At 28.9% G+C, this 12,449-nt stretch overlaps 1 protein-coding gene across 1 annotated transcript; it reads right to left on the bottom strand.

Moving 5' to 3' along the window:
• Positions 1-1,311: 1,311 nt before the first annotated feature.
• LOC107436298 (protein regulator of cytokinesis 1) lies at positions 1,312-11,012 on the bottom strand. Its single transcript, XM_043047539.2, has 2 exons — positions 10,891-11,012; positions 1,312-4,986 (listed from the first exon to the last, which is right to left on the bottom strand). The coding sequence occupies exon 2, from the start codon at positions 4,956-4,958 to the stop codon at positions 3,042-3,044; it is 1,917 nt and encodes a 638-aa protein (XP_042903473.1). The 5' UTR covers positions 4,959-4,986; positions 10,891-11,012; the 3' UTR covers positions 1,312-3,041.
• Positions 11,013-12,449: the final 1,437 nt, after the last annotated feature.

The following is a 12,449-nucleotide window of genomic DNA, read 5'->3' as shown; positions in this document are numbered from 1 at the left end:
AACAAAAACACAATAAATTAAAAAAAGCATAGTAATAACATTCATTGAAATGATGGGTATAACCAAAACTGTAATACTCTGCATCGTCATAGATTTCAAATTTAAAAAACAGAGTAAAGAAAGAATTGAAGCAATAAAATAGCGAAAAATACTAAAGCAAATTTTTGTTTCTTTTTCTGCAGAATTGCATTAGATATATTTCTAAAGAAATTTTCTTGCTAAAGATATATTTCTTGTTCATTGGAAAGAAAAGAAATACTCGATTTTCCTGTTCTCATTTTGGAATAAAAGAATTCACCTATGACTGGCTTGCTTCAGCTAGATTTTCAAATTGATAAAATAAAAAAAATTCTGAAATTACAGAAGTTTAAAAACTATCTCGCTCTAGAAATGATGCCCACCCCCCATTTTTTGAAAGAACATAATTTTTAAAGAACACGATAAAAACATGTTACATTTTAATAAAATGATCGTGAGTGGGGATTTTGTTACAAATTCAGATATTCGGAACACCATGAAATTGGAGGGAGGGGGTGAATTCCATTTCAAAAATTAGATTTTTCGGCAACCTAAATCCATGACTTTTTATGTTTTTTTTTAAAAAAAATAGTTAAAATCATGAAAAATTTTGTTCAATACTGAAATTCCTGACTTTCCAGGTGTGCGGATACCCTGCATAAGATCAATCCCCCGACGCAAGAAAACCCCAACAAACACAGTTTTCTTACATCTAAAATTTTACACCAAGAAAAAACAAAATTTAATATTTGTGATCAAAACCTCATTTTTATACAGTTGTAAAATTATCAGTAATTTGAAAATTTCTTACACAAGGCTGCCACTCAAATCTGGAAAAAAAAATTCCCTGTGTTTTCCCTGAACTATTATACACAATATATTAAAAGGAAACAACAATTACTGTGCTCTTTTGTGAGCTATATAGGGCTAACTATATTTATTAGTTTTAATTGGTGGGAAAACAGCTGAACATATTTAAATATTGTTATAGTAAGTGAAATAGTTAGTATAGCTGAAATATTATGGCTAAATATCCCATAGATTACGCTTTGAGTGGGTACCATTTTTTAAAAGACAAAAATAAGAAACAAAATTCCCTGTATTTTCCCAGTTTGCAAGGAAAAAATCAAAATTCCCTGCATTTTCCCTGTTATTTTAGGTGATTTTTAAATTCCCTGTATTTTCCAGGTTTTCCCTGTTCTCCATGCAGAGTGGCAACCCTGTTACATTCCATAATGAAGAAAACGCAGGATTCATTAAATTTTAAACAAGAACAATAATTTTTTAGGAAAGTTTTTTTTTTATACCAATGTTACTTTTATTGCAAGGAAAAATTAGATACACAAACATTCTTTTACAATTAACAGATTTTTTTTTTTTACAAAAAATTAACAATTGTTAGTAACAGAGAATAACAAAACAAGTTTCTATACATAGTACAAAGTATCACAAGAGTTAAAACAAAAACATCGAAATAATTAAGTTTGACAACACAGAATAAGAAAAAAAAACTTCAATGCATATCACAATGTATCACTAAAAAGATGAAAAAAATATATATATTGGAATGGATTACTTAAAATTTATTTAGAATATACCCGACAACATTTCAAAATAGAAATCAGCAAAAATTTTTAGGTTAATGAATAACAGCAACACATTTCTCATTCTTACAGGGAATATGACAAACATTTAGCTTAGAATATTTTTAATATGAAATTTATATTCTAAGATTTAAATAAAAATTGGTAGAGATATAAAATTGTTTATTTTCATTTTGTAGTTAAAAACTCAAATTTTTTTTTTTTAATCTAAAAATAGCAAATTATATACATTCTTAAGAAATTCAAGAGATAACATTAAGGATAGAGTTGATAACTATGCTCCCATGACAATAGAGTCAAGAAAAAGAGTGTTAAAAACTTACATATATATTTGTAGCAATTACAGTAAAAAAATACACTCAAAAATATATATGCACAAAAAAAAATTTAAAATTCACGCACAAAATTAGCCACTCAAAATAAAATTATTCAAAGACCATAATCAAAACTTGCTTAAACCTTTCTTTACTACACGAACTTGAGTAAATGATATTTTTAAAGAGAAATGTAATAATGATGATCTATAGAAATTTCATTTCAAAATATTGAGAGACTGAAGGTTTTACAATAAATCCTCAATCATATCAATATTAATTTCTAAGAACCTTTATGGGTACCAAGTTTTTACACTATTCGGAAAACGGGAAAAATAATAAAAAAATCTATTAATATTGACAGATTTGAGGCAAATCATTTGAAATCGCTTAGAATTTGTTAACTTATTTAAAAACTTAAAATTAACATTTTATTTGCCAATTGCCAACAATTGAGCTCGAATAAAAGTTTTATTTATATACTGAATCTAATTTTTTAAGAAAGTGCTCTCACCTAATGAAAAATAATAGCTTAAACCCTAAAAAAAAAAATTATTTGAATTAAACTCATGACGCAGGGAAAAAAAATATGGTAAAACTTTCAAAAGTTCATTTTAAAAAAAATAGTGATATTAAAACCTTATAGAATAACAAAACCAGATATCCTCTGTACTCTGATGATGGAAAAAACAATGAATAACAACTAACGGCAGCTGAAAACTCTTAACACTTTTCAAATTAGGCCAAATATACCAAGTAACACTCGTTCATATCATGCTTCTAAGCCCACTGATTTTACAAACAAAAATCTACGGTTTTCGGAAAATTATTAAGATTCTCCACAATTTTTTTTTATTACAATTTTAACCATGAAATTTTTCTAACATACAAAAAAAAAACTTAAATTACTGCATTTGTTCCGTGAAAATGTGGCATGATAATTATCTTCTTTAAAAAAAAAACAAAAAAAAAAAANTGATAGGTGGCGTGCCCAAAAAACAAATAAAGACAATATATACGTCTTTAAAACTTAAATTGAGAGAAAGAGGTAGAAAAAAATAGGGCATTATTTATTATAATAGAGAAACAGAAAGCAATCAATGTTTTACATTAAAAATGGTAAGCCTAATTTTCCTCTAACAGGACTCGGACTACAGATGTCTCTAGAACATTTCAATGATTTTGGCACAGACTTTGACAAGCTTTTCCTTCTTGAAGCAGCCCGAAGAGTTTTTTTCCTCGTACTTTTCTTAGCTGGAAGTATGGAACTACGTAAATCACATCTTGCAGAAGAATCAAGCTCACCTGCAAATTCAGAGTAGGTGGTGCACCTAGATTGGTCAGCTTGTATTTGGAGACGATTTAATTCTTTAAGAATATCATTTTGTTCCTCATCTTGACTACCACTTGAAGATGAACTTTCAAAAAGTTTTCCACAAACTCCAGTGTTTAATGAGGGGTTAAGCTGTTCTTTTGGTAGGATAACATCTTTGGAATAACTTGGGATAGCATTGAATCGTCTTGAGATTGGCGTACAGATATTGACTGCTTTTGAAGTAGATTTCGGCAATTTACATGGAGCAGAATTAGGTGTTCTTAACAGGGGCTTCTTAAGAGGTGTTTTCAACAAAATCTCTTTATCCATTTCTAGTGAGTGTCGCCTAAGCCTTTCTAACTTGTCGTCATCTTTTTTATTTCTACGATCTTGCCATTGACGAGTAACATAGTTTCGATAATCTTCTCCATAAAATAAAAAAGGTTTACCAAACTTAGATTGGTACAAATCTATATCATTGAATATGCTATCTTCTAAAGTAGGCAACTCTTTTTGAAGTTTTTTCCTGTCTTTTTCTTCCTGCAACAAATTTCCTCCACGATTTTGCAGTCGGTGGGGATTAGAAACGTTTTCTTCAAGTTCCATTAACATATTCCATAGATTTTGACGTTTTTCAACTTTAATCAATATGTCTCCAACTTCCTCATAATACTTTTTCCACTTGCTAAGTTCATGTTCATAAGCATCTATAATTTCATCATTGTTGTTTCTCATAAGTTGCATAGAAAAATGACTCTTTACTGAATCAGTTATGTAGCACTTATCCCATAACTTTTTTAATTCATCTTCTAATGTTTTAATATGCTTTTTAAATTTTTCTTCTTTTATTTTCTTGCAAACATCAACTTCCTTTTCAAGAGCATTAATGGTAGATACTTTACAATCCATATAAGCAGATAGGAATTTCATTCTTTTTGAATTTGGTATGCATAGTTCTTCCCACAGAGTTGATAGCTCATCCATGAGAAATTTCTTCTGATCCTCAAGCTCAACTTTTTTTCTCTGAGTTTTTGAGAGCATTTCTTCAAGAGACCTGAAAGTTTCATCAGAAAGAGAAGAGACATTTTCACAGGAAATTACCTCCTTTTCAAAAGATGTTTCAGGACTCAGTTCAGTCACTTCAAAAATAGTAGAGAGCTCTTTCCTGAATCGGCAAAATTTCTTTTGCCTATCATCTTGCATTTTGCTTAATTTCTGAATATGCTTTTCTATCTCAAGTAAGTTATTTTCTGATGGAACCCCTGTGAAGGATGAAAGGGCAATTTTTTCAGTTCCAAGTAAACGGCAGTATACTGCTTCAACACCCCTCAAACCCTGATATTTTTTTAGCCTTTCATGCTTAAGATCTTTTAATCTCTCAATTTCTTTTGATAAATTGTCTCGTTTCACAATAAGTCCTGTACCATACTCTTCTTTAGGTTTTATTGACAAAATGGCACAAAGCTTTTCCATTACTTGTGTATGATTTCTTACTTGATCCTCTATCAGTTTATATTGAACAAGTTCATCATCTAAGGCACTTTGCAAAGCTCGCTCCATATAGTTCCAAATTAGTTTAACTCTGGAAATTTGCTCCTTGTTATTTAACCCAAAGTCATCCCACAAATTATAAAACTTTTGTAAATACTTCTTTATAATTTCCACCTGCTCTATTTCTAGAGTAATCACTGTGATGTTCTCTTCCATTTTTTTCTCTGAAAATATACTTCAAAACCTGCAAATAAAAGAGATAAAACAGAATAAAATAAAACATTATCAACAAAATTTTAGGAATTTATAGGGTGACCATGATTAGCAAACACATTTTTAAGCAGTCAGTATCCAAAATTAGTAGCAGGTTTTTATTAAAATTGAGCAGCGGCAGATTATAATGACGTGAATTTTATTTATTAAACAAAAATTAGATACAACAACCTCGACTAGGTGGCATATCATAGCTTTACAGAGCTAATACAAATAACAATGATTAATACATCAAAAAATGCGAAGTTCATATTTCTAAAAAATATTCAGTATAATGCTTATAATTGCCTGCAACAATCTAAACACACAAAAGTCCAAGTTTAATTGTGGAAAGCAGCATAAGTCATAGATATGGAACATGAAACATAAGGAATAGAACATAGTTAAAATAGTCTTGTACTAAAGACTGCAGTACAATATAAATAATTTTAAGAACTAGTGTTCTAAAATTTTCTGCATATTCCTAATAAAGATTACTTTGTCCATGATTTTTTTTTTGATACAGAATATATTGTTTATATTCTATGATACTCAACCAAACAAGTATGGCATATTATGAAACCCCATTGAAAAAGGTTAAATAAAATATTAAAAAAAAAGAAAAAAAGTATTACGTTTGTAAAAAATTAAAAACAACTAGCCTTTCGCTATTACAACAACTTTTTTTTTCCAATTCTACCTAAGCTATTATATTTGAATAAAAGACTTCTTTATTTCTAGTATTAATACAGAAAAAAGAAAAGAAATGTTTCACTTTGTTTTCTTCTTACAATCTTATCCTAAGATGTTTATCTTGCACACATATGTAGATGGTCATTGCTAAAATGTCATAATGCCAAAAAGAAAAATACCTCTGCTGTTTTGGGGAATCCTGCTCTATATTCAAAAGAATGCCGACTTTCATTGATCAATACTATCATGGAGCCAATTTTCCATTTTATAGCTAACTATTGAAAGCAACATTCGGTGTTATCAGTGGGGTCAAAAGCCAATTCAAATTCAGTTCATTTAAATTTTCCCTTGCATTTTGCAAAAACTTTTTTATGTTTTGGCAATTTGTAGTTAGTTATTAACTTGTTTGAGTCTTAATGCTAGTTCAAGTGATTCATCAGGGTTGGGTTTTACCAGGAAATGGTAAAAACTAGGTTTTTACTCGTAAAAACCACACAAAAAAACCTGGTAAATACAATTAACCCATGTTTATTTATTTACAGATATAATAGTTTATTATATAATTGATTGGAACATATATTCTTTCCATATTATGGCAAATATTAATATAAAATACACAATATAAGTATTTAAGGTAGCTCTTTTATACTGTGCAGGTGCAGAAAAAATTAAAAAAGTTAAGCAATTTTCGTACTTTTTAAAAGAAAGTTTAAAATCACCTTGCCTAAATTGCCTAAAATTTCATTCTGTTTCATGAAACAAAATTTAATAACAAATGATATCTTACAATAATTGCCCGGAAGCCAAAATGTGATAGTTTAATGAAAGAAAATATAGTTTTATGGAGGATGATCCTACACAATGCCAGTCTCATTTTCAATAAATATTGTTTAATAGTACGAAATGAAATTTCAGAAAAATCCCTGAACGTTTTGAGCTTTCTTTCAAAAAGAACAAAAAAGTGTTTACAGAATAGCTCATGGGTGCAAGTTGGAAAAAAAGCAAAGCCTGAAATTTTTTGGACTGAAATACCTAACATACACAATACCCCTACGACATATGCAAACTATCTAAGAAAGCTTTACCTTAATACATCAAGTTTAAATACTGTACAAAAAATATTTATTCATCTGTCTTTTAATAAAATAATAACAGGACATAAGAAAGTAGACCAATAATGTAGACCTAAAAAAGACTTTTAAGGACAGGAAAAAATAATAATTCTGATTTCCATCTTACTTCCGTCAGCGGACATTTTCGAAAGACGGAAATCTGTACTGGGGACGGAAGACTTGCACCCATGGAATAGCTTCAAACTTTTTAAATTTTTAAGATATCTAAATCGAAATTTTTTCATTAGTTGCCAAATACTGTTCAGAAAAGAAAAAAAAACCTTAAATACATATTCCTTGCAAAGTTTCTCTTTTCTTTAAATAAATAATTTTGTATTTAATTTTATTTTGCTCAAAAAATCATTCATTGAATATTTCTAAGTTATAGTAAAGAAAAGCAAGGTAAAAAAAAAAACTTTTTTTCTTAATAAAAATGTCCATATCTAATCTAGGGTTTACGAAATTTTATGCCGTTATTAAAAATAATAGCTTAAGTAATTAATACAAGTTACAAGCTTATTGCTTGATTTTTCTGACATAAGGTGTCTTTAAAGCTATAAAATAATCCCATAAGAAATTTTAAAAAATTAAATTTCAAAAACTCAACGTGTTTATTCCATCATTTTAGGAATCCAGATAACTCAGTTGATAATGTGTTGGTATATACGTATGCCAAATGAATATCTTGGGTTAAGATTGTAAAAACATAACAAAAGGTTTGTTTTCACTTTTCTATATTAAGATCAGAAAAAAAAGTCTTTTATTTATCTCTTTTTTGAGTAATATTGCTCATTTAAACAAGAAAATAAAATTTTGCGATAGCGAATGCTAGAATTTTTTAACCTGTTGTGAACATACAGTATTTCTTCATAAATAAACATTTTACACAGAATCTCATAATATGTCATACTTGTTATATTGAGTATTATAGGAGTCATAATAATGTTCTAAAACAGGAAAAAATGAAGAAAATAAAGAACAAGATATCTAATATGAGGAAATTTTCTACCCTAGCAAAATTTGTATAACATTAGCTCTTAAAATGATCATATATTGTTTAGCAATGTTTAATATGACACTATTTTAACAATATTCCAAATCCTTATTTCAATACATCCTTAATGAATGCTCTACATATGTTTTCAGAAATAGCAGGAAAATAAAAAAAAATTCTGAAGAGGGAAATTTTTATTTTTTTTATGGATGATAAATACCATGCCAACCAAGTGTAGTGTGCGGAAGAAAACAAAGTACTGAGGAAAAATAGTAACATTTAGCATTAAATATGCGTGTTTTGCTGCTTCAAACTTTTTGTTAACATTATCCAAACTTGTATTTGTGCCAATCAATTTATTAACAAATAATGTTTAAGCTAATTGAGTATGTTATGATCTGAAATAATGGAAAGTTAAATATATTAAATTTTTGTTTATTCCTACTGACGCCTGGTGGCTGAGTGGTAGCGCTTCACGCTCCTGGGTTCGGGCAAGGATGACTCAGCCTTTCATCACTTCAGTGGGTTGATAAATGAGTACCAAGCATGCTTGGGAACTAAACACTGGGGGTTCCGCGTTCGGCTGACCGGAACATCTGTTCCTGCACCCCAGAGACCAAGGTCAAGAAAACTAAGCTGGGCACAGTAGGCCTTGCCCTCTATGGGCTGTCGTGCCACATAGAGAGTTTATTCCTACTGCAAATATATCCTTAAATATGTAGGTGTTGAAACTATATTAAGTTAAACTATTTAAAGGATTAAAATTCTTTTCAAATTTAATAATAAAAATTATTTTACGTTTAGTGACCATAGAATAATGTGAGTTAGGAACTAATAAATTTTTCATTAATAGAATAAAGCCATTCTACAATAAAAACATAAGTTTATAAGTTCTTAGTTGATTTCTCTTCTTGCTTTATTTATTTATTATTTTTTTAAAGAATATTCTGCCCCAGAATTGTCTAATCTTTAATTACTATTATTTCCTCTTGATTTCCTATTTGAACTACTATAAGCCTTGTTTTTGCCATAGATATTTATAAATAAATTTTGGCTAAAAAACAAACAAATATTTGTTTATTAACATATTGTTCTTCCGTTTCACTTTTCTTCCCGGATCTTTCATTATTTTCAAAATTTTCCCGTTATTCAGCTTCCCTATTTACCAGTATTGCTCAGAACCTTTTTGAAAAACAGAACAGAACCCTTTTCAGAAAACATTTCTCTGCAACCATGTGTTTACCGCAGGTAAGGTTTTTTCACATAAGACATTCAAATTTTTTATGCACTAATGTAAGATGAACAAGTACCTAGTAAAGGCAAAATCTTCTATGATGATGCAGCAAAAATGTTCAATGCTTTAAAAAATATTATAATAATAGAAATGATTTTTTTTTCCAAGTCCATTTGCTTTTTTTTTTAGTTTTTAGAAATCTCAGTTAACTTTCTGAAATCTCACCCTGTCTTTGAGACTGGATGAGAAATGCTCACCCATTTTTTTTCTATGATGAAAACACTGAGTAGTGTATTTGAGTGATTAGATTTTTACATAAATTCATAGATAATAAATAAAGATGGTCGTGCCTATTCCAATCTTTCAACAGTATCACTTCCTCACCTGATTTTCAAAATTCTGATTTTTCAATTGATAATATGAACAGCAGAATATGTGAATATGTCGAGTGACAAAACCTTGACGACATTTCTTGCATAGATGCATGGACCTTATATATTTATAAAACATGTTACACAAATTAGAAATTAATACAAAGTAGAGAAACATAAATCAATGTTGGGTTCTATCCCATTAATACACAGCTGGAAAATGCTATTCACCTTTCTTTCTTTATTTAAATTCATGAAGAAAAATAACTTGATTTTAAATACAAAGATACTAATAACCTTCATTTGGAAAAATATGACGGGATATTTCCGTATTGTGATCTGTCGCGCATACTAAAATCGTGCTAAACAGATTTTAAACCTGCTATTTCCTTTAAAAAAAATAAGCAGATGTTTGCTCGGGGGTGACTACAAGTTATACCTTTCCAGTTAGTCCCTTTCTGTGATGTTTCTTTCAGTTCCTCGCGGGCCACTGCCCGGAAGTTGTGATGACTTGGCGATTATTCTGTCACAGATCAGGATATGGAAATCTCCCCAAATATGTTAAGCAGAAATCATTTTGCTCTGTCTCACATTATTACAAGGTAAAAAATTATTTACCACATTTAAATCAGGGAATAAATATTTCTGTTCTTGTTGCATTATTTAATGTTTTGGGGGTCAGATCAAAAGCAGGAGGGTTACATTAAAATCATTGCCTAATTCTCATATATGATACAAGCAAAAATGGAAGTTTAACAAATTGGAAGTTAATATTAAAACACAGTCGTATAAACAAAACAAAACAACAAAAATGAAACCAAATCTTAATTGAACATATTCTTGTATAATAATAAAAAGGTACAAGGTTATAAATATGTCATTTTAATGTAATTCAGTACTAAAAAATAAATAAAGCCTCACAGTAAATAAAATAAAAAAGTGAAAATATATTTAGCAAAACACTATACATAAATCAATTACTTAGAATATAGATAAAAAGATCTCACTTACAAATTAAAAAAACTTTAATATTTTTCAAACTTAAAAATATGTGCACAATAAAGCTAGTAGATAAACTTAACAGAAATCACACTGCAGGTTGCTTTTAGTTAGCACTGCTAAAATAATTTTTAACATTATATTTGATAATGGCAAATCAATATTAAAGAATCATCGAAGAAATGCACCTTCTAAAATTGTACCTATCATTTTAGGAGCTATAACGAGTGAAATGGCTTATCACAAAGCAATATAAAATTTTTCTCACTCAGGAGAAAAAATTACAAAATCTTCCAAGTTTTTTGTAAATACCATAACAACTTAAAACTTTTTCTATTATTTATAGTCTTTTTTTTAAAAATACTTTAAAACTAAGCAGTTTTATGAAATCATCATCCAATTTGAGTTAAGACATAAAGCAAGATGTCCATGCTTCTTGTTTATGATTCCTAAAATTAAAATTTATAAATACAAAAGGGAAACAAATACTTACCACTAATACTTAATCTTTTGCATTAAAAACTAAATGCATTTTATAATTGGACTTATTATATCAAATGAATTGAATTTTACATCACACAATTAAACGAACATTCAAACCTTCCGGCNAATATCATTAAAATATTACTTTTTGAAAAAACCCACTTGAAGTTTTCAATAGTAGATACCTACTATAAAATTATATGAAGATTCGAGTTTCTTTTACTTTACTAATATTAAAAACTTAATCATATGAATCATGCAACTCTATTTGATAAATTTATGCTGCACTATAAATTATATAAAAGTAAATGCAAAACAATAAGTTTTAGTAACAAAAAAAAAAATTTTATTTGAAAAAACCCACTTATCGTTCCAAGTGGGTTTTTTCAAGGTGGGCCCGCCCAATAAAACCCGGGCGGGTTTTTTCAAAGTGGGCCCACTTGGCGAACCCTGCCTGTGGCAGAATTTTTTCGAGCTATCTGCGACAAAACTCTCTAGTACTAAAATCTTTCTGCAAGATACTTTTAATAATAACAAACATATATGTTACTCATTTAAATTATCGCTGCGTTTGCAACAACAACAAAAACTATATATAATTTTTTTCAACTAAACATGTAAAAAATTTCCATTCTAAAATGGGTGATATTCTCACATTTTGTTGGGAGGCAGGGGTAAAGCACTAATTAATTGCTTCACATTTTGTAAATAATCATCCCACTAAAAAAATAAAAATCATAAAATTCGGAGTAGTTATTGCCGGAAAAAAAGACACTACGAAATCAAATCTGTTTCCTCAAAAAAGGGGTTACTCAAATGCGTGTTTCCCTTCGAGATTAGGCTGTTGTAATAAAAAATATAGTATAAAAAATATCGGATTCAAAATCTATGAGAAATCAATAGTAATAACAGCCAAAAAATTTGTAGAATCATTGCCTTAAAAAGTAAATACTCAAATGCACGGTTCGAATTTTCCATAGTGCTTGAAATATATCTTGATATTTAAGAACCACCTGAAAATCAATCTCAATAACTGCAGAAAATACAATCGAAACATTCTATCGATTTACGATATTATTGGCGTAAATTAAGTGTTCCAAAAAATGACTGTATGATCCAAATTTTACAATTTACAAATTCTGACTGGTCTGGCTTTTTGCCTAAAAAATGCCCCATTCATATTTTAAAATAACCACTTTTTATCTGCTTAAACTGCAAAAATTCTACCTTAAAGAGGCACATTACTTTGATAATTACACAATAATTGAAACTATATAATAGATATACACATGGTTCATTAAATTCCGTAATTTTAAATACAATACTATTTTGTAATACTTTAGTTAAAAGCACAGTTTTTAAAGACACAATTTTTTAATTCTGTGAATACTAGTGTAGATGAGTGATTAGTTTCTTACATGAATTTGCAATGAATTCACAGGTAATAAATAAACATGGTCTTGTCCATTCCACTCTTTGAACAGTATCACTTCCTCACCTGATTTTCAAAATTCTGATTTATTTTTGAAATGATAACATGAACAGCAGAACGTGTGAATATGTCGAGTG

This window comes from Parasteatoda tepidariorum, chromosome 5 (genome assembly GCF_043381705.1).
Source record: "Parasteatoda tepidariorum isolate YZ-2023 chromosome 5, CAS_Ptep_4.0, whole genome shotgun sequence".
NCBI lineage: Eukaryota > Metazoa > Arthropoda > Arachnida > Araneae > Theridiidae > Parasteatoda > Parasteatoda tepidariorum.
This window is presented reverse-complemented; position numbering and strand designations above follow the sequence as displayed.

Bases quoted from the DNA above. Each gene is read 5' to 3' on its own strand.
- LOC107436298 (XM_043047539.2), bottom strand. From the start codon at position 4,958: ATGGAAGAGAACATCACAGTGATTACTCTAGAAATAGAGCAGGTGGAA.